The sequence below is a fragment of the Amblyomma americanum genome, chromosome 1, assembly GCF_052857255.1.
Source record: "Amblyomma americanum isolate KBUSLIRL-KWMA chromosome 1, ASM5285725v1, whole genome shotgun sequence".
Taxonomy (NCBI): Eukaryota; Metazoa; Arthropoda; class Arachnida; order Ixodida; family Ixodidae; genus Amblyomma; species Amblyomma americanum.
This window is the reverse complement of record NC_135497.1, coordinates 317,069,264-317,090,036: the sequence shown is the minus strand read 5'-3', so window position 1 is coordinate 317,090,036 and position 20,773 is coordinate 317,069,264. Positions and strand designations below refer to the sequence as shown.

Genomic DNA, 20,773 nt, shown 5'->3' with positions numbered 1-20,773 from the left:
CGCAAGCGGGAAACTAGATGCTGCAGTGTCTGGAGGTGATGCTGCAGTACAGCCCGAGTCCCAAAATCCTCGCTTAGCCCTTCGCGCACACCAAACTTTGCTCGCTATTCATGTCGATGGAGTCCCTGTGAGAGCCCTGATCGACACGGGCGCGCACGTGTCCGTCATGAGTTCCACCCTACGACGCCGCCTCAGAAAGGTACTGACCCCTGCACCCACAGCCGTTCTCCTCGTTGCCGACGGGGGTATGCCTCCGGTGGTTGGACTATGCTCAGCCCGTGTGACCATATCCGGCCGCCATACATCCGTTCTATTCTCTGTTCTGGACCAGTGCCCTCATGACGTCATTCTTGGCCTCGACTTCCTGTCTGAGCATTCAGCCCTCATCAACTGCGCCATCAGTGTTGTCCAGCTTGACCTTCCTCTTTCTGCTGAGTCGCCGTCCCCAGTTGTACCTCGTCTTTGTGCTGTCGACTTTGTCCCTCTACCGCCTCAAGCCGCAACTTCCATTTATTTCTCATCTGTTCCCCCTGTCCCTGATGGCCCCTACGTAGTCACTCCGGACCTTGACGTTGCCCTCACGCGAAGTATTGCGCTTGCGCACACTGTCTTTACAATGTCGGCAAACCGTGCGTACCTTCCGGTTCTGAACTTTGGCTCGTCTCTCCAACCGCTCCCGCAAGCCATCTCACTCGCCACGCTGTGCCCTGCTGCCGAATGTGTCATATCAGTGGTGGACAGCTACTTACCTTCCACTCACCAATGTCTGTTACCTGCGGCAACATCACCAGAGAAACCAACGGATGACTACGCCGACATGATCTGTTCTGACCTACCAGCGATGCAAGTTCGCGATCTTAGGTGCCTCTTATCATCTTTTCGCGACATCTTCGACTTTGATGCCCGTGTTTTGACTCGTACCTCTGTGGTGACGCATCGGATAAACACCGGTGATGCCGCTCCTCTCCACAGACGTCCGTACCGTGTGTCCAGCGCTGAACGCACCGTCATAAATCAAGAGGTCGATAAGATGCTCGCAAAAGACATCATCGAGCCCTCGTCAAGCCCTTGGGCTTCTCCAGTTGTCCTGGTAAAAAAGAAGGACGGCAGCTGGCGCCTCTGCGTTGATTACCGGCACCTAAACCGCATCACAAACAAACGTATATCCTCTCCCCAGGATCGATGATGCATTCGATCGCCTCCACGGCACCAAATATTTCTCTTCAATTGATCTTCGATCGGGGTACTGGCAAATTGCCATAGATGAAAAGGACCGTGAAAAGACCGCCTTCGTGACGCCTGATGGCTTATACCACTTTAAAGTCATGCCATTCGGACGCTGTAACGCGCCGGCTACCTTTGAACGAATGATGGACTCCCTTCTTCGCGGCTTTAAGGGGTCTACCTGCCTCTGCTACCTAGACGATGTTGTGGTTTTCTCGCCTACTTTTGCCACGCACCTCGAACGCCTGTTCAGTATTTTGACAGTGTTTCGTAACGCCGGACTCCAGCTGAACTCATCGAAATACAAATTCGGTCGCCACCAACTCACTATTTTCGGACACCTGGTTGATGCTTCTGGTGTACGCCCAGATCCAGTCAAAATTCAAGCCGTGAAGGAGTTTCCTCTTCCTAGGTCGTCGAAAGATGTGCGCCGCTTCGTCGGCTTGTGCTGGTATTGTCGACGTTTTATCAAAGATTTCGCCGGCATCGCTCGCCCCCTCACCGACCTTCTTAAGAACGACACCCCCTTTATCTGGGGCCCTGCTCAAGAAAACTCATTTTCCTCCCTCGTTCATTTGCTAACCTCTCCGCCCATCTTAGCCCATTTTGACCCGTCGACTCCCACAGAGATTCGCACCGACGCCTCCGGATATGGGATCGGTGCCGTGCTAGCCCAACGTAAACAGTGCCAAGATCGCGTCATCGCTTATGCCAGCCGCCTACTTTCCGCCGCAGAGCAAAATTATTCCATTACTGAGCGCGAGTGTCTCGCCCTTGACTGGGCTGTCGCTAAATTCCGCCCGTACCTGTTCGGCCGCTCATTCACTGTCGTCACTGATCACCACGCTCTCTGTTGGCTGTCTTCACTAAAAGATCCCACCGGTCGCCTTGGTCGCTGGGCTTTGCGCCTTCAAGAGTATTCATACTCTGTCGTATACAAGTCCGGTCGTCACCACCAGGATGCTGACTGTTTATCCCGATACCCTGTGGAGCCTCCTGACCTCGAAGACGCTGAGACCCTACCCTGCCTCTTAGCTATCACTGCTCTCACCGATATGGCCAACGAACAGAGCAACGACTCATCTTTACAACCTATCTTTGATGGCCTCCGCTCTGCAAACCGATCTCCGTCTCTGCAACTTTATGTGCTCCAGAATGGCATTTTGTATCGCCGCAACCTACGCTCCGACGGTCCTCCGCTGCTGCTCGTTATACCCCAACATCTACGTTCTTCTGTCCTTGAGGAATTGCACGATCTGCAGACAGCCGGCCACCTTGGTGTGTCCCGCACGTACGCTCGAGTGCGGCACCGCTTCTTTTGGCCTGGTCTGTATCGTTCCGTCAAGCGTTACGTTGCCGCTTGCGACCTGTGCCAACGCCGGAAAAGGCCCTCCACTTTGCCTGCCGGTCTTCTACAACCCATCGACGTACCTCCGGAACCTTTTCACCGTGTTGGCCTCGACCTTCTTGGCCCTTTTCCCACGTCCCTCTCCGTTAACAAGTGGATCGCTGTCGCAACTGATTATACGACTCGGTACGCCATCACGCGTGCTTTGCCCACCAGCTGCGCTATACACTGCAAAAAATTTCCGTAACTTTTTGGCAGAATTGTCCTTAAGTAGGTTACGACATCTGCCGTCAGGAGAAAACGAACGAGTTATCTGTATCCTGTCCGTATTTTCTCCTTCCACAGTCTAGCAACGTTGATGCGAGGAGTAAAAGAGCGTAAAAGCATCTGCGACCACCCCACACCGAAGGTAACGCTTCCACCTCCCTTTCATTTATCCATGTGCACTGCAGCATTTGGCGACTTGACTTGGCTATAACTTGGTTAAAGCAATGAAGGAGGAAAAGTTTGGCTATAGTGTACTTCGCGTCACCAATATGGAGCGCGTTGTTTGGCGTGCACGTCTCTTCGTTCCCCGCATCAAAGCAACGCACTCTTTGTACTCACCTGGAACGACCTTCCTTCCTCAACGAGCAGCCCGGCGTGAGCCTGCTTCCTTTTGGAGCATTCTGTTCTTCGCGACAAGGTAAGGGTCAGATTGCTAACGATATCAAATGTGGTGTGCGGTGCTGCATCGCCTTCATGGCGCCGGTTCCCGCGTTCAGAGCCATAAACGTGTTCGCTTCGCGACCTGATGCGCCAACCTTGCTATTTGCTCATGTAGTAAATGCACATCGAATCCATAAGAAGGTCGTCCATGGGAGCGAGCCACGCACAACACCTCAGCGCGCGCCACCGTGAGACAATACAGTGTGGGGAGGTTAAGAAGAAATAAAAACAACGGTGCCCATGTCGCATCTTATGTAAACAGGCCTAACACCAGATATAAGCACATAGCTCGGTTGTCTTCTCGTCACGGGATTGCAGCCTGGCGAAAAATTGAAGCGTCCTTCAGAAGTGGCCACGAACGCGAATGGAGGGAGCAAAAGCGAGATTCGGCATAGATACCGCACGGCCGTACTTGGCACGGCACGTCCGCGGTGAATTCGAGACGGCTCTTGCGCTAGGTGAGCGTCGAGTCAGGTCAGAAGAGAATTGTAGACGGCCCTGTAAAGACCTTTTTTGCACTCAGTTCTGTAATGCAGTCCTGATTGTTTTTTTTTGTTTTCCGCTAAAAAGTGTCTCTTAACTGTTCAAGAACCATTCCATAGTAAAGATATCCCACAACATTCGACTATGCCGGAGTGCTCTGCATTGTCAGCGCACGGTGCTCTTCACTACAGTATCCTTCATAGCTATCCGTTGGACTTTTCAGCTTTTATTTATTAAAATTTGGCATACCTTTTTCGATGTTTATTCTAGAACGCGTTTTTTTGCTGAATATTATTTTTCGATTAATGAAAACTGACTATTTTTGTTGATTTAATGCAGCAGTCCATTGTGATCAGAAGTCACTTCCGCAGTTGAAGAGTCACTCCGTGACGTGGAAAGACTGCTTCTAGCCCACCGGTAATTAAGGTGACGGTGGTAGTACTTGGAGTGGTGCTTATTGGAGGAATTGTTGTCGTCATTAAAAATGTAACACAGTTTAAATGAGAGCTCACCGACGAAAACAGAAGTGGAAGTATACTTCTAAGAGCTAGTTTGACACGTTGTCATTGGGTTGTGGCACTGGTTTGAACGAGTATGATCTGCGTGTTGATGGCAGCAATGGGACTGCTGCTCAGCCGGAACATGATAGTTTTTTGTGACGGCCATGCACGGTTTTGTGTCGCTGTCCAAGATGCACTACAACAAATTACTGAACTGACTGATAGCTCTGAGGTGGTGAAAATGAACGAACATGACAGCTAGCAGGTGGCGAGGAAGTTGGGCTTCCCCGGTCCATAGATGGATGTAAGCAAGCGGAGCAATACATCGAATCGCACACCTACAATGCTTATGTAACCTCCTTAGGCACTTTCGGCATGTCTCCCTACAATTGCTTTTTTCAGGCGTCTGGCCAAAGTACAGTTCAAAGCAAGCAATAGATTTTTGCTGTGGAAGTTAAAGTGCTGTGTGCTCTACACTATAGCAAATGACTACTCGTCCTAATCTGCTAATTTTCTTTTATTCCCAAGCCTGTGTTTAGAACCCCTGGGGCTGCAGCTTCGACTGTGATCCCGACTTTCATTCTGAGGGGCTGATTGGATGACAAGTTGCTACCAGAAGCTTCAATCAGCGCTTCTGTACAAAGCTGTCAAGGACATTTCGTGCAGTGATTCCGGCTCTTGTGGAACACACCAGCGATCCCTGTGTAACTCAAACTGCTTCATGTGAGTGTGACCTTAATGTTTCATGATGCATATTCTTTCTGTGTAGATGTGTTTAGTGCTCATCACAAGTCAAATATGCCCTCTTGTAATGTTTGAAGTTTTCATTCATTGTCACACTACTTGGACCATTTCAAGTTTCAGAATAGCGTAGCGGCTGGTGCACCTTGCCCAGTCGGTTCATGTGGTTTTATGTTTAGTAAATATGGAAGCTTTAGAAGCTATCTCTCGAGGCGCCATAAGAGTTCACGCCTTGACTCTGATAGCAGCCTTTTCCAGTATCCTGTCTCATCATGCGGGACTTTAGAACCTAACCGCTCTCAATTTCTGTGTCATGTAGCCAGCAACTTGAGCAACTCAGCTGGAGCAGTTGTGTGCCCTTTTACTGGGTGTGTTAGTGTGTTGAGAACAGCTGGTTTATTCAGAACGCATGTTTCAAGGTACCGCCAAAAGGGCAGAGGCATTTTAGAAAGCACTTAGTGCTCACCTGGAATTGGAGCCAGAGAGCATGCCAGAAGCTGACCACAGTCGACAATCATCAGCCACTGATACAAATAGTGTATGTAGCTTCGGGGCCAGTACTAGCTACCCCTCCAGTAGCAACCTCTTCACTACCAACCTTGCCCAGTTTCTGCTTAAGCTGGAAATGCAACATCATTTGCCACCAAGCACAGTACAAACCATAGTTAAGGAGATTGATACATTGCATAGCTTGAGGAATCAGATTTCACTGGAGGGCCTGGTTGACGTTCCAGAAGACGTACTCGTGAAAATTGGATGAGTGTTTACAAAAGACGCGCTTCATAGTGGGATGTCTACAACTCTGAGGTCATCATACTGCCGCCACGACTTTTTTAAAGAAAACTTCAACTTTATAGAACCCGTGGAAGTGTCTCTAAGCCTCAGCAGGCAGAATAATGAGTCTATATATCACAATGTACCAGCTGAAAGCCTTATGAAACTCTCAACATCTCAGGTAAGCAGTGAGATAAATACGGCTTCTGAAGAATGTTTGGAAGATTACATTTTGCGTGAGCCTCTCAAAAACATGAAGGGTAAATCGATACGAATTTTGTTATATCAAAATGAATTTGAAATTGCAAACCCTCCAGGTTCTGCGAAGGGCGATTTTAAGCTGCTGGGTATGTACCTGACACTTGGAAATGTGTCTTTGTACTGTAGGTCTCGTGTGAAAGCCACGGAGATGGTTTTGCTTTGCCGCCAGTAGGATATCAAAGAATTTGGGTTGGCAAAGGTGCTGCAGCCATTGAGAGAGGACATGGTCAATCTTGAGAAGTCAGGAGTGTTGATCAGTGGAGCAGTCATCATGATGTGCGGCTAGACTTTATGATGGGAGACAACCTTGGCAGTCATGGCGTTGGTGACTTTGCACGGAATTTTAGCACAAGCGCTTACTTTTGCAGGTTCTGCTTTGTTACTCGCTCTCATTTTGAGCAGGAACCTCTTGCGACTGGGGAAAAGCGAACGCCTCAGCATTATGATGAATGCGTCGAACGCATTGCAGGAAGTTCCTCAACTAATAGTGACTGTCGTATTGTTGAACAGTCTCCGTTCCATGCCGTTAAGTTTTTCCATGTGTGTAATTCTAGACTGCTGACATGCATTGCACATGACCTCTTTGAGGAGGTGGTTAAACATGATGTTGCATTGTATATTCATTATTTTGTGAGCAAGAAATGCTGGTTCACATATGATTACCTGAAAAACAGGATATCAACAGTCAAATATACCAAACTTTACTTGCGCAATAAGCCTGCAAAAGTGCTCAGCCAGGGCTTTAAGCTTTCTGGGCATGCAATGCAAAATTGCACTCCACTTAAGCTGCCGCCTTTCTGCATTGGCACCAATGTGGCAGAATGATGATCTAGTTTATCACCTTGTGCTTACATTAATGCAATAACTGATGTTCTTCTTGCACCGAAGATAACACCTGCCCATGTTGCATACCTCAGAGTTCTAATTGAGGACTACATTTTATCGCGAAGGTAAAATTCTAGCATGGGCCTCATCCTGCGTTTAACAAGATTAGTATGGGATTACTATACTACCGTAAGTACTTTCTCTCCCAACCAATACAGCTACCCTAAGGACTTTCTGTCCCAACCAATACAGTCTAATGTTATTTTCTTCTGTTTGTCATTGCTAGAAATTGACTTCTTTGACTTTTATTTAAAATATATGGTGGTTCAGGAGTTAGCAGAAAAGGAACAAGCACTGCATGGATTCAAAATTTTCAAGTCTTTTAACTGTGGCTCTTCATTTTCCAGGAAGCATATACAGCGAACAGTGCTTTGTTGTGAGAACCAAATCATTTTCTCAGAAGCAAGTGACTTCACTGAAGCAGCATGTACTGCCTTCATATTATACTACATAATGAATCAGGAGTATCCAGAGGGTGCTGCCATATCCCTCAAATTTGTACAAAGGTGAGTGCCCCACATTAAAAGACTTCGGGACCAACTTCTTTTCCTAGTAATTGTGGCAATATAATGTTTACAGGTCTTGCAGCCATTTTAATAAGAAGCATTTTGCCTCCTAGGATATTTTTATGCGCTGCAAATGTATTCTGTGCACCGACCACTGACTAGCTTATTTTGGACTAACTTATTTTGTTTTTTCTAAACCTTGCCTGGTGTAGGTTCCAGTACCCAATGCATAGTTTTTCTGTATGTCTCCACATGTGCATTGTACTGCTTTGGCAAGCTGAACTTGATGTACACACTGCCAGTTCTTTAACAGTACCACAACAGTGCTGAACAACAGCTGTACAGTGCTGTGTGACATAGCAGAGCGGAAAAAGAGGATGAAAATGGCAAGCACTTTGCAAGCACTTTGAACGCATGTGCATATTCTTGGCTCTTTGCAGCCTCACTGCATCACAGGCTGCTTTGCAACCATCTGTTCTACACCTTTGTGATACTGCTAAAAAATTGGCCAAGTGTTCTTAGGGGTAGCACGAACAGCTTGATTTCAATTAATTGTTTCTCATAGGCCCTCAGTGTAAAATCCAGCCGCTGCTTTTTGAACTATACCTGATTGCTGATATATAACAGAGCAGGTAACTGCAGCCTTTGACAACATACTTCTTCGGCATCTAAAGCTTCTCATACACACAATAGTTACTTTACTTCATTTGTCCACAGCTACACCTGCCTCTTATACCTTTCTTGCCGTACACTATTTACTGCACAGCTATTCCAAAGAACAGCTACCAGCCGGAAATTAATTTGCTCACTTATGTCCACATGCTGCGCCTTAAGAAGATGAAAAATGACTGGGCAGGCTAGTAGTGCCTGAAGCTTGTATAACTGGCAACTCTGTGGGATATACTTGAGCGCAATTATGGAGACATAAGTAAGCCTGAATACTGACGTCGCAACTTCCTGGCATGAGAACAAAGCTGCATTGCAGTCGAACCAGAATATATTGAACTCGAAAGAGATTGCAAAATAATTTGATATTATATAGCGTATTGAAGGCATGTACAGCGTGAGCCCACCAAAGATCAGAGCAACAAACTGGAGCCAACGCCTGAACACACATTTCGTCCTCGTCATTTTACATGCACAGCACTTCGTCCTTGCCTACGGCCATGACAGTATTAGTAATAAGCTTGCCTATGACCTAGACGCAAGAGTACGTTTCACTCAAGCCAATGATGACTTTCTTGCAGTAATGTGCCACCAACCGGCGTGCTAGCAGTGCACCACACGCTATGCATTGGTCGGCCTAACTTGCTTAGCATAAAAACTGTAGCGTGCGGTGCTTAGGGACTGTTTATTTTAAAAGGTCCAATTCTATTGTTAGTGCACCATAAATTGAATACTCATACATTAAAATGAAGACACAGTTTGCTCCCTCCCACAACGCCTTCAGCAGCGAAGCAAGTGAGGGCCGTCTCTAGACTCTAGACTTAAGTTAGCTTGACTTTACAGCATAACAGTGATGCGACATGAGAAGTGACTGCACGAGACCTAAGACCACCCTCAAGCACATGCCACGTTAACCTCTGCATGCAGTTTCACAGTACTAGCACTATCAGAAGGTTCCCAAAACCGCACAACCGACCCGTCTGTGCGCACAGAAAGTGACTGAAGAGCGCGGTTAGGAAATATGAATTCGATATACAATGCGACTTCCCTGTATTTTTACATAAGATTTTAAAGGGGATAATTGGTGTGTTCGATGTAGGCAATATTTTTGAATATCTGGTTTCAGGATCACCAGCATAAACATTGGCCGTACTTCAAAAGTGCTGCTTCTTTATTTAAACGTTTTAATGGCCCTAGGCAGGCATTGCAGAGGAGGGGCAGACAAAATGGTGTCTTGCAAATTATTATACACATGGTCTGTACACACTTAAGCTTTCATGCTGTCACTGCGTCATGATACTTTCGAGACATAAATCTGTGTTGGCATTTTTGAGCAGTGCACTTGTATGCAAAGGACTCTACATGTAAAGCATGTCTTTTTTTCCCCTACAGGCAGTTTGACTTAAATCTGCCTAATGAAAGCAGGCAGAAAGATGTGAAACGTTCCAGGATATCTGTGCCATCAAAAATTATGAACCTTGTAAACAAACTAGGGCTTCAAGTTGTAAGTCGACGTTTTGCTTTGGGATGCTTTCAACTTGTGCTTAAATGTTGGTAATGCGTGGAATTAACAGATGTCTTGACCATTAGACACATTCACATTGTATGCAGCTTAAGTTACTCCTCTGTGGAAAATTATGTATCTGCACATATCTGATAATAGGTTTTATATGCCACTAAAAAGAGGTCATCTCTTTACGATATTTATTAGGCTATTTATTAGGCTTTTGCACAAGTTATCCTTTCTTGGCTTTCCACTCGATATACTTTGCTGGATACAAAATTATTTGACAGGACGCAGTCAAAAGGTCTTGATTAATGGATCCCAATCGACAGACGTTTCCGTGCTTTCAGGTGTGCCCCAGGGGTCAGTGCTCGGCCCACTGCTGTTTCTTATCTACCTAAATGACATTGGTTACGGTATAACCTCCAAAATTAGATTGTACCCCGATGATTTCGTCTTGTACTGAGGAATAAAACATGATTCGGACAGGATAGAACTTGAAAATGACCTCAACTGTATTTCATCCTGGTGTCGCTCTTGGCTTAAGTGTCTAAATTTGTATAAATACAAGCATGTTCGTTTTACCCAAAAGCATAAACCGATCAATACTCAGTACTATTTAAATACTGAAATGATCTCTCAAGTAAGCTAGGCAAAATACCTAGGAGTAACATTTAGCTCCGACTTGACATGGAACCGCATGTAGACACTTTAACTCTGAAGGCTGCTAGCTCTTTAAATTTTATCAAGCAAAACTTTAAATATGCTCCCCAAGATGTGAAAAACTGCTCTACGTAACAAATGTCCACTCAATCGTAGAATATGCTTGTGTCGTATGGGACCCGTACACGCAATTTCTTGACTATAGATTGGAAAAAAATTTCAAAACCGAGCCACCTGTTTTGTATCCCGCAACTATTCGCATTGTAGCAGTATCACTGACATCAAAAGTAGCTTAGAATGGCCTCTTCTATCCTCATGTCGGGAATTTTTTCGACTCGTGTTTTTACGTTGACATATTTTATTGTCGCACCGTACTGAACAAAGATGCTTATCTTTTACCACCTATGTACATTTCCCAGCTTCGAGATCACCCGCATAAAAGATTAAAGAAATATCAGCGTGTACCTCAGTTTTTGCGCATTTATTTTTTCCACGTACAATCAATGCATGGAATAATCATCCCCGCGACATAACTGTGGCTACATCCGATTCATAATTTTCTCTGGTGCTAAAGGATGCTCTGGTTTAACACCGATTTTCGTAGTCTGTATGTCGATTTTGTGTCTGTCTGTATGTTGGGGTCTTATGCCGACATGGTGGGGGGAACATTCGTTCACTTTACCACGTTTCAAACGTAGCAAATTTTTAGTGTGCATGGCGACGTTACCATGTATTTCCATTTAATTCACAGTGTTCATTTACGCTGATATTTTGTCGCATGCTCTTGCTATGTCCTATCAGAGTGCTTGCATTATCCTCTATTATTGTTTTACTTGTTTATATGTGTTTCATCGGCACTAATGCATGAAGAATACTGTGGTACACCCCCGTACTCTAATGCCCCTAGGGGCTAATGTAGGTACATGTATAAATAAATAAATGTAAAGGGCCACCCACAAAGTTGTTTTTTGGCTTTCCGTGGGCTTCTTTTGTAGAGGAGTTTATATCTGCATGTTTATAGATGAGGCATGTTCTATACCCTTAATGTGTAAAAAATAATATTAGGTATTTCGCCATAATATTAGGTATTTTGCTTCTTTAGCACTTGCGGAGTTTGCTTCAACTAGTAGTCTGCAGAACCATGTTGCATAGTACTCCTCTGCTGAAAATTTAGAACAGTATTTTTGTTTGGCTATCCAGCTGCTGCATACATTTGTGCATATTTTAAGTGTAAGCTCAGCTCTGTTGTCTGTAAGTCATGGCATACCAAGGAAAAACAACAGAGTTGCTTTGTCAAAACAACTTGCACTGCACTGCTCATTACAGAGTTGACTGTGTATGTTTTTGTTTCGCAGGAAACAGTGAACCCATGTGGCGTACGAAAGTCAGACGCAACTCAAGAACACAGCTGAAAATACCCCTCATAGGAGTCTCTCCAGCCAATAGCATAGGCCAATTGTCATGGCGTCATGGTTCATCACATTTAGAGGATTAGCCGCGACATCATGAGAACCAGCCAACACCATTGGATGAAAGGCGTCTTATGAGGGGCATTCACCACTGCATTCTTCAGTTGTATGCAACAACAGTACAAGAGGCAGAAAAGCTGTGCAAGACTGAACCAATGCTGTGCTTTTTTTGAACATTTCATAATGGCTGCTGTAGCAAATATATAATTTATGTTCACCATGTACAGCATTCTTAATTTTTTCAACACACAACACAGCTTTTTATGAATCATTGTGCATCCCATTTCATACAGAAGGATTCGGAATAGTTCAGCTTTTAAAGTGTTTACATGGAATGGCTGGAATAAAACACTAGTTTTGAATTTCTGGAACTGTCATAAACACGAAATGAACTACATGTTTTATAATTACGGGCTGACCATGCATGAATAAAGTACTGCCATAAAAATTACTGAAAATTTCATTTTAAAAACTGATTGCTCCGTATTGTGTTTTATGAAGCGTGCATTATTTTTATGGCATTTCTTCATATTCAGTTTACGTAACCTGCATTATTTGTACGACACCTTTCCGTTTTATTTTCTATGGAGAGCCAGTCTTTTTACAACACATACAATTTAAAGATTACGGAAAGCCTCCGGCAACAATTTACCAGCACGTTTTGCCTAAATAGGAGCAATTTTTTTAACAGTGTACCGATGTCGCCGATTTTCTTCTCCAAGACGTACTTCTTCATCATGGCACCCCTCGTCAACTGCTCACCGACCGCGGTCGTTATTTTCTGTCCAGAGTGATTGATGACATTCTTCGTTCGTGTGCCACGCAGCACCAGCTCGCGACAGCTTACCATCCACAAACCAACGGGCTTACGGAACGGTTCAACCGCACGCTCACCGATATGTTAGCAATGTACGTCTCACCGGACCACCGCGATTGGGGCGCAGCCTTGCCTTATGTGACATTTGCGTACAACTCTTCACGGCATGACACAACAGGCTATTCCCCTTTCTACCTTTTGTTTGGTAGGCACCCCTATTGCCTTTGGGCACACTCATGCCGCCTTCTTCAGTTCCCACCACTGCTTACGCTCAGGACGCCATCGCCCAGGCCACGCTGGCTCGCCAAATAGCCCGTAGTCGGCTCCGTGCCTCTCAAGCTTCCCAGAAGTCCGCCTACGACCGCCGGCACCGGGCCGTCGAATATCACCCCGGATCACTCGTCATTCTCTGGACGCCGTCGCGCAGCGTCGGTCTCTCCGAGAAGCTCCTTTCTCACTACCGTGGCCCTTACCGTGTGGTGCGCCGAGTCACCGACGTGACCTATGAAATTGCTCCCCTTGCGTCCTCGCCATCGTCCTCTGGCCCCTCTACCGACGTCGTCCATGTATGTCGCCTCAATCCTTATAACGACGCTCCTACGCCACCACTCTAACGCCGAGACGGCGTTTCATCAGCCGGGGGTCCTGCAGCGGGTAGACGACGACGACGACGATATTGAGCGAGTGAACGAGTGGACGAGGAAGAAGACGAGAACTCATCTCTGGCTGTGTTCTGAGTGCCGCCGGTAGCTGTTCATTCGTTTTGTAAATAACTGTAAATATATTCTTTTCCGCAACATTATTATTATTATTATTATTATTATTATTATTATTATTATTATTATTATTATTATTATTATTATTATTATTATTATTATTATTATTATTATTATTATTATTATTGATAAACCGGCAATAGTGGCGGAAAGCAAGATTCATGAGGTAAAGTCTTGTGACCCGCACACGCCGACAGAAAACGCCCCCTCGCAGCAACGACCTGTAGTAATGCCTTACTGGCGTCAGGTGTCACACTGCCTCAAGAAGGTCATTAGAGAGTTTTATCTGAGCGGGTTTGTGCGTCCGCTCCGCTCAGCGAGCTAGCGGGAGCGCTACTGCGCATGCGCAAAATGCTCAGGCGGGAGCGCGCGAGCGGAGCGGTTACTCGGTCCCGCTCCCGCGCTTGCTAAGCGGAGCCCGGAGCGGCGTGGAGAGCGGACATCGCGCAGAGCCTTCTGGGTACATGCAAAGCCTTCTGGGCTCGCGCCAGCCGAACCAAACGAGAACATTCAACATGGCTGCCATCAGCGCTTCTTCTGCCACCTCCGCTACCTCCCCAGAATGCACAGATCCCGCTTCGATTCGAACGCCTCGAAGGAGGTTTCGTACCAGCGACGATCTGTGTCTCTTGCGCGAGGTGTTGTCGGTGAATCCGTTTCAAGACCCGCTCAGGTGGCGCCATGTTTTGAAAAATGTTGCGGATGCCATCCAGCGCAAGCTCACTCTTCGTGCCGTGCGTGACAGGGGGACCGGTTGATTGGTTATATCCGGCAACAGGACCGAGCTAATCTGCGAAAGTAAGTGATTGTGTGCTTTTTATCTTGGATTGTTTGCGTTTTTAGCTTTGTGTTGTGGGGGGGGGGATCCTGTACTGTGTTAGTTGTCCAGCGTTTCCGCTACCGTCCCTGTCACTTCGGTGCACGAGATGGCTTCGACGCTCGTGTATTTCCGTCCTTCCTTGAATCTGTTTTTCCTCTTTATTGCCTTCTATTCGCATGCCGCATTGATAGTGGCCCTGTTGTTTGTACTCGACAGGTTCGGTATCTTTCCTCTTGCTACTTCTACTACCACTAACTGGCATTCGTGATCACTTACATAACCGAGCCTGAGCTTCTCGTATTTCCTTCTCAGATCCGGCGCAGAAGAGGATTATAATGAGCTAGAGCAGTTGCTGCAGGAGGTTTCCGACCTAGCGCGGGAGTTTGCGCATATACTCAGAGCTGTTCCTAGAAAGGGGAATGGATCGGCGCCCGCAAAGCGGCAAACGCTGCCAGCAAAACATCGGCCGCTGTATAAATGCGTATGGCCCAACAACAAAGGGACGCTGCTTTGGCGGGAACATCTAATCTGCAGGCCAGCCAGGATGAGGACAGCCAAATGAGCGCTAAGTGTTGTGGTCTTGTTCACGAGTATTTCTGCGCTAACCCTCGTTTGCACTTCGTTCTCTTTGTTGAGATGTCTGGCATCGGTGTTTGCATGACCGCAATGATCAGTAAGGGCAAGTAAAATGCGACAAATTTTGGTTTGGGTTACATGGTCAGCTTAATGGTGTATACGCATAAAACGTACATCAAATTTGTGCATTTACCAAAAGCTGTGAAAGCTTTTGATTCCTTGACTGTCCCAGTTTATTATCATTGCAGTTTTGTTATTTCATTGACTGACGCATTATTACTTTCTGCATTGCCTTTTCCTTGCAGACAATGAGTCAGCAGCCCGACAGCTGCTGGTGACCTTGTGCGAGCCCGAGTGCCGGCAGCCATGTTCCCCAGACAGCCCGCAGTCACTGCAAAGCGAGCAGGATACCAGTGCGGAAAATAGTGCCGCAGTCCACTTTGAAAGCGGTATTGTGCCTAGTGCACAGGTAGACGAGCAACAGCCCCAACCAAAGTGGCAGTGCAGAAGGAATGTCACAACAGGTAAGAGAGGGCTCTGAGTGGTGCCCTCAAACAGCTTGCAACCATCATGTTCAGACAGTAGTGTCAAGCAAACCTGCATATATTATCCCTTGCAGGGAGGACATTTGACTGTAGGAAAGCTGTATGTTGTATATTTGGAACGTGCACCTAGACAGTGTGGCACAGGTCACACCTGAGTCTTGCACCTGAAACCTTTGAAAGTGGTTCTTGCCTGTATAAGTACTCTTCCATGTAGACATAATGCAATCAGAAAAATCTAGGAGTGCGCAAAAAATAGCTGCCACAGATTTAATCAAGCAAAGCAGTAATGCATTACTGGTCACATTCAATTTATCATTTTATTTCACAAAATTTTAACAAGGAAAACAATTCAATATGTACAGGTGCGGACATAAGTAAATGAAGCTCGAATTTTTTTACAAAGTGCAGTTACGCCTTCTGTATGAAAATGCAGAAACACTGACATTGCAGTTGCTGTTAATTCTGCCAAGCCTGGCGTTCCGCCTCTGACAGTCGGTTCCGAGGCTCATTCTTGTCTTCTTCTGCAATCTCTTGAGGTCTTCTCATTCTTCTTCACCAGTCTGCCATGAGCGAGACCCGCTACCGTACAGAAAAACAAAAAACTGCTTTTCAGCTGAATTGAAGTCATTGTTCTAGCTCATTAAACACAGAGCAAAAATACAAGGTACATAAGTTTAAATATTGTTTTCAGTAATGTTTACGTTTACTATATGTTTAATTAAAAATGATTTTAGGCATTTCAGAATTATTTGAGCATGTACACATCACCTTGACAAAGACTGCACTCTGCCCCTCCGCTCAGTCAAAAGTATACAGTTGAAGGGGTCTGCTTGTGAGGCCTACAGCTTTCTTAGTTATGCATCCTCAGCGACAGAAATCTCTCGAAAAGAGGAATGGTTTTGCGTCTCCAATCCTCCCAAGCCTTACACTGCTAGATGTGCTAGGGGGCCATAGTAAACAGCTTAGAAGCAAACTCCTTGGGCTGTATACTTAGAATTAGCGCTACACAATCTAAGGCGATGTCCCGGTGGACATCGCGATGAATAATAAGCTGCTGTGACATATTAATTTTGAAGGTACCACGTTTCATCAGGAATGGAAGCATGATCCTTTCAAACTTTGTTCTAGGTTAAAGTTTTGTACTTTGCCAGTTTGCATAATTCACTACAGAATATCTGCGGAATTATTTATGGGCAATACAGTAAGAAGTGGGTATCTAAAAGTATTCAATAATTTTTTCCTAGGTATTTTGCAAGGAACTCGCCTGATTTGAGCCTGCTTTATGATTGGTATTACCAGGGTAAATTGAGTGAGGATTACTGCATCTGGAGCTGCACTGTGGAGAATCTAGCTTAGTCTTTCACAGCATGCGTGGGTGCATGCATTAGTTCAGCCTGCATTCCACTGTAGATCGAAAGTGAACTTCAGCGCGTCCATGGCATTACACGATGTTTGGCTCCCGAGGCACATTTCTCAACGACCTGTTCCAGTGGGATTATAGTTCGTATTTTCATGGCTGGCTTGTTTTATATTTCACGTATAGTGTCTTTCGTGGTGTTTAGCAGATAATTAAAGAACAGATGTCTTTTACGGCACGCTGTGCGTGTTTTTGTGGCGGAATACAGTCGGCGAATAGAGCTTTCAAATTCTTGGTCTCCGGAGTGCAACCAAAGAGAAAAATATTGTGTCCCAGGTGAACATTTTATCCTGCCTCTTGTTTCTATCAATTAGAATAATGCCAACGCTGGTGTCCATGCGCAAGCAATTCTTATAATACGCTACTAGGCCATACTAACGGGCACGAAATGTACATCGAAGCTTCATTTTGTTTGTAGCTGCAAGACTGCATCCCTCATGTTATTTAATGTTCATTCATTCAAGTCTTGGTGTAACAGTGCTGTAGGAAGAATATGGGCATTAAAAAAAGAAAAAAATTTAGCCAGGCTTTGTAGATGCAAAAACCCTTCTGCTAACCGTCGCAGTATCGGCCGTGCAGATGCACGGTATGTGAAACTTAATGTCAGGCTTTCTCTCTTTCAACAAAAATATTAGAGATACGGACGCAGACGCCTACGGTCATCGTTCTGACTTACTGGTATATGATATATTCCGTTCCGGAACAGTATCGCAATTCATCCTACTCGTGGAGTCACCCTGCAGACACTGGCAGTCGACATCAGCTTCGAGGACCGTGAGCGTTCAGGCTTATGCTGCGTGCTGCCTTCATTCGGTCAGTCGTCAAAGTATATGCGCACGAGGGCGTACGAACTTGATACTGAAATGAAAGATGCAAAGAAAGACGTTCAAGGGTCACCTAGGAATTAAAACACGTGTTTGTTTTGATCCTCTGGGAAAGCTCGAGAGTAGGCTCTACCTGTTTCCAGTCGCGCTTTGTCGAGAGCATGCTGCATTATGCAGTTGCTGCCAAACCACACCCGATTTAATATTTTCATCCACTCTGGCATGTTGCATCATGATCGCTAAGGTACTGATACGTGCAACAGTCGTGTATAAAGAGACAGAAGAGTCTTCCAGAGCCCCTATCGTCTGCCCCAGCCCCACTGGGGGTGTTTATCAAACAGCGGATAGCTCATGCACCGCGAGATGGTGTACTTGTATTTTCGAAATCAGCCGATGCTGAATATGTCAAGCGTGGGGTGCAGACGAGTACGCTTACAAAGATAATAAAGTGAAAGTGATGTTGATTTGTACATGACTTGTACATGAGATGTTGATGATGTGAATTTTTGAAAAAAGGCCGCATTGGTGGAAGAAGGAGGTTTATTAGGCAGAAATGTTGAAGCACTCTTGACGCAATACCCGGTCGTTTTCGGAAACAAAGTGCGATGCATTGAGGCGCTTATACGAACCGGATCAGTGTGGTTCCGTAACACCACTAATGACGTACAAAACGTGCTGGAGTCCAGAGTGGTCCCGGCAGGTTGACTTGGAATAGTGCATAGAAAATTTTCAGAAACAAAGTTTATTCGTTCATTCAGTAAATGCGACTTTTTGCTTCCGTATTAAGTTCAGCAGAAAAAGCCACAACAATAGTTTGTTACTAAGAAAAATGTTCGAAGAAGTTGCCCTAAGAGCTCCTTTATGAATGACAAATCCATGGAATCTCCTTTACATGTGCTGAGAGTCCACAGCAACGGTCCACTGAAAAGAGAAGTAATACTAGGCGCGAAACAATTACCAGCGTCGAATGTCCTTTTTGAAGAGCTGTTTCATTTTTCTAAATCTCCAGCAGTGCATGAAGCGTAAATACGACATTATGCAGAGTAGAAAACATGAGCTGCTATACCAGCGAATGCTTCGTTTCATGTGGACGAAAGCTCTTGCGCTGTCGAATTAGGGTATACAGTTTCGGTGAAGGAGCGACCGAAATGTTAGAAGGTGCCTTGCTCCGACTGCAACCATACCACATCGTCTCGCTTTGTATAACACAGCAGAGGCCTTAGAGGTCTCTTTGGAAAAGTATGCCACGTTGAATACGATTTCCTAGTGACTCCTGCCTGGATGTCCCTTTTGTATTTACCGCCCTCAATCACGCTGTTCTCGCCTGTGCAGACTGCTGAATCTGAAGATTGTGGATCCGATGAGGAAGTTCCACGTGCCCTATGCCGCCACGGAAAGACCTGTCCGATTTTTGATGTTAAATTTTGTCTGTTTTTGAAAGCGGTTGTAAAATATTTTTTTAGTAAATGACAAGAACACACCAGCAGACTTTTCATTCCTTTCATAGCCTCGCAGCGTTCTTTAAGCACTTCTCCGCCGCTGTCATCAAAGGCATTTTTCATCCATAAAATGTGGGCGAAACTGGTGTTTCTAGCATTAATTCTGTGTACCATATGTTTACCCCACCGACATTTATTGGCTCGTTGTCAGCTGTCAACACGTGTGTCCACTATGACATAGTGCAGTGAAGGAAGCGCTGTCGCTGGTTAAGACCAGTCAATGTCAAATCCTGTCAGCTCATGAGCCTCATCAGCACCCTGTGGGGCTACCACCACCTAAGCTCTCCAAGAACAGGCTATGCCTTTCCTGAAGTGCATTTAAAATAAAGCCCCTGAGGCAATGCATGTTAACACGACAGCGTCATTTTTCAGCGTTCCCAGAGGAGCTTACAAAACCCAGATCCTGAAACTGCCGTCGACAACAAGGCCGGCTATTTGCTCTGGTCTTAGGTGTGCGCCAGCATCTGGTGACGCGCCGTGCAAAGCAATCCGGGGCATTTGTGATGAGCTTGTATATATTCCCGCTTCTGCACCTACCGTCACCAATTATACAAATCATATTTGCTTCTACTTCTATGTTGTCTGGCAGCCTAGATGCTGGCAATTAAGGCACCGCTGAGTGCCTTTCACAGGAAAGAAACCTCTTTTCCTGCCTTTCTCATATTGATGATGAAGATAATGATGATGACAATGATTTACTCAAGAAAAATGGCACATACCCGCGACGGGGGATTGGCCAGTGTGCATAGCAGATACGAACGCATTAATGGACAATTTGTGAAGTATTTGGAAAATATTGGTCTTAGACTAAAATTTGTACAAAAATTAGAAAAAAAACAAAAGAAAAAACAGTGAACCCTCATTTTAGCAGAGGCATCTGCCTAATTTATTTATATAGTTGTGAATTTAATTGCACACCGGTGTCAGGGCATATCCCTTGGCGCTTGCCCGTAGGAAAGGAGAATCGGAAGAGATAGAGCAAGCCTATAGTCAAGCTAAGGGATCTCCTTTTTCTTCTACTACTTACACTTCTTAATCTTCCTGCCAGATAACCTGGATACATACGCCGGAGATCTGGCATCAACGCTAAAAGAGGAGTGGCTGAGGGTTTCGCGGCAAATTATGCAGCGCCTTTTCTCTGCTTTCGTCCTTTTCCTTACTGGAGCTCCCGTGGAAAAGCCGTTTTGTTGCCTTTGAAGCAATTCAACATACCCACGGCAGAAGATTGGCCAGTTTGAAGCACATCCATGCAGGATAAAAATAATTATTTCCAAGTTTACTTCGTCGTTCGTGTAGGTCTTAATCTTCCTTTCGAAATCCAACGTCGATAATATTCTAGCTTCTCAATCTTTCAGCGTCTGCAGACAAAAATCACGACAAAAGCGAGCCGATGTTCCTCACAGCAGACGTGAAATGACTCCCTGCATTGAAAGAAAATGCGCGCTCACTGACCACAGAATTATGGGTGTGATAACCTTCTTTTTCTTGTCCGATCGCAGTCGGACGGGATGAAGGACAAAGTAAAACCGTCTCCAGGCCTTCGTTCCTCTCTTGTCTGCCGCTAGAGCCGCGCGAGAGATAGAACGCACTCCATCTTTATTTTAGAACCGTTCTTCGATGATGCGTCGGAGAGCTAATTGCGTCCACACAAGCAGTCCTGACCGGCCCACTCCTCAGCTCCATCCACCTGGTTCCGGGCTCCACCTCGCGATACAGGATGATCTTGGTCAAGTAGCCGAGTGCTGCCGCGAGAGGAGCCGGGACATC

General features: G+C 45.6%; 1 protein-coding gene across 1 annotated transcript; it reads left to right on the top strand.

The window, feature by feature from the left end:
- The first annotated feature begins 3,167 nt into the window (after positions 1-3,167).
- On the top strand, positions 3,168-11,896 carry LOC144098812 (uncharacterized). The gene is made up of 5 exons (XM_077631694.1): positions 3,168-3,257; positions 4,792-4,986; positions 7,272-7,430; positions 9,489-9,600; positions 11,619-11,896. Exons 2-5 carry the CDS (start codon positions 4,862-4,864, stop codon positions 11,673-11,675), a joined length of 453 nt encoding a protein of 150 aa, XP_077487820.1. The 5' UTR covers positions 3,168-3,257; positions 4,792-4,861; the 3' UTR covers positions 11,676-11,896.
- The last annotated feature ends 8,877 nt before the right edge of the window (positions 11,897-20,773 follow it).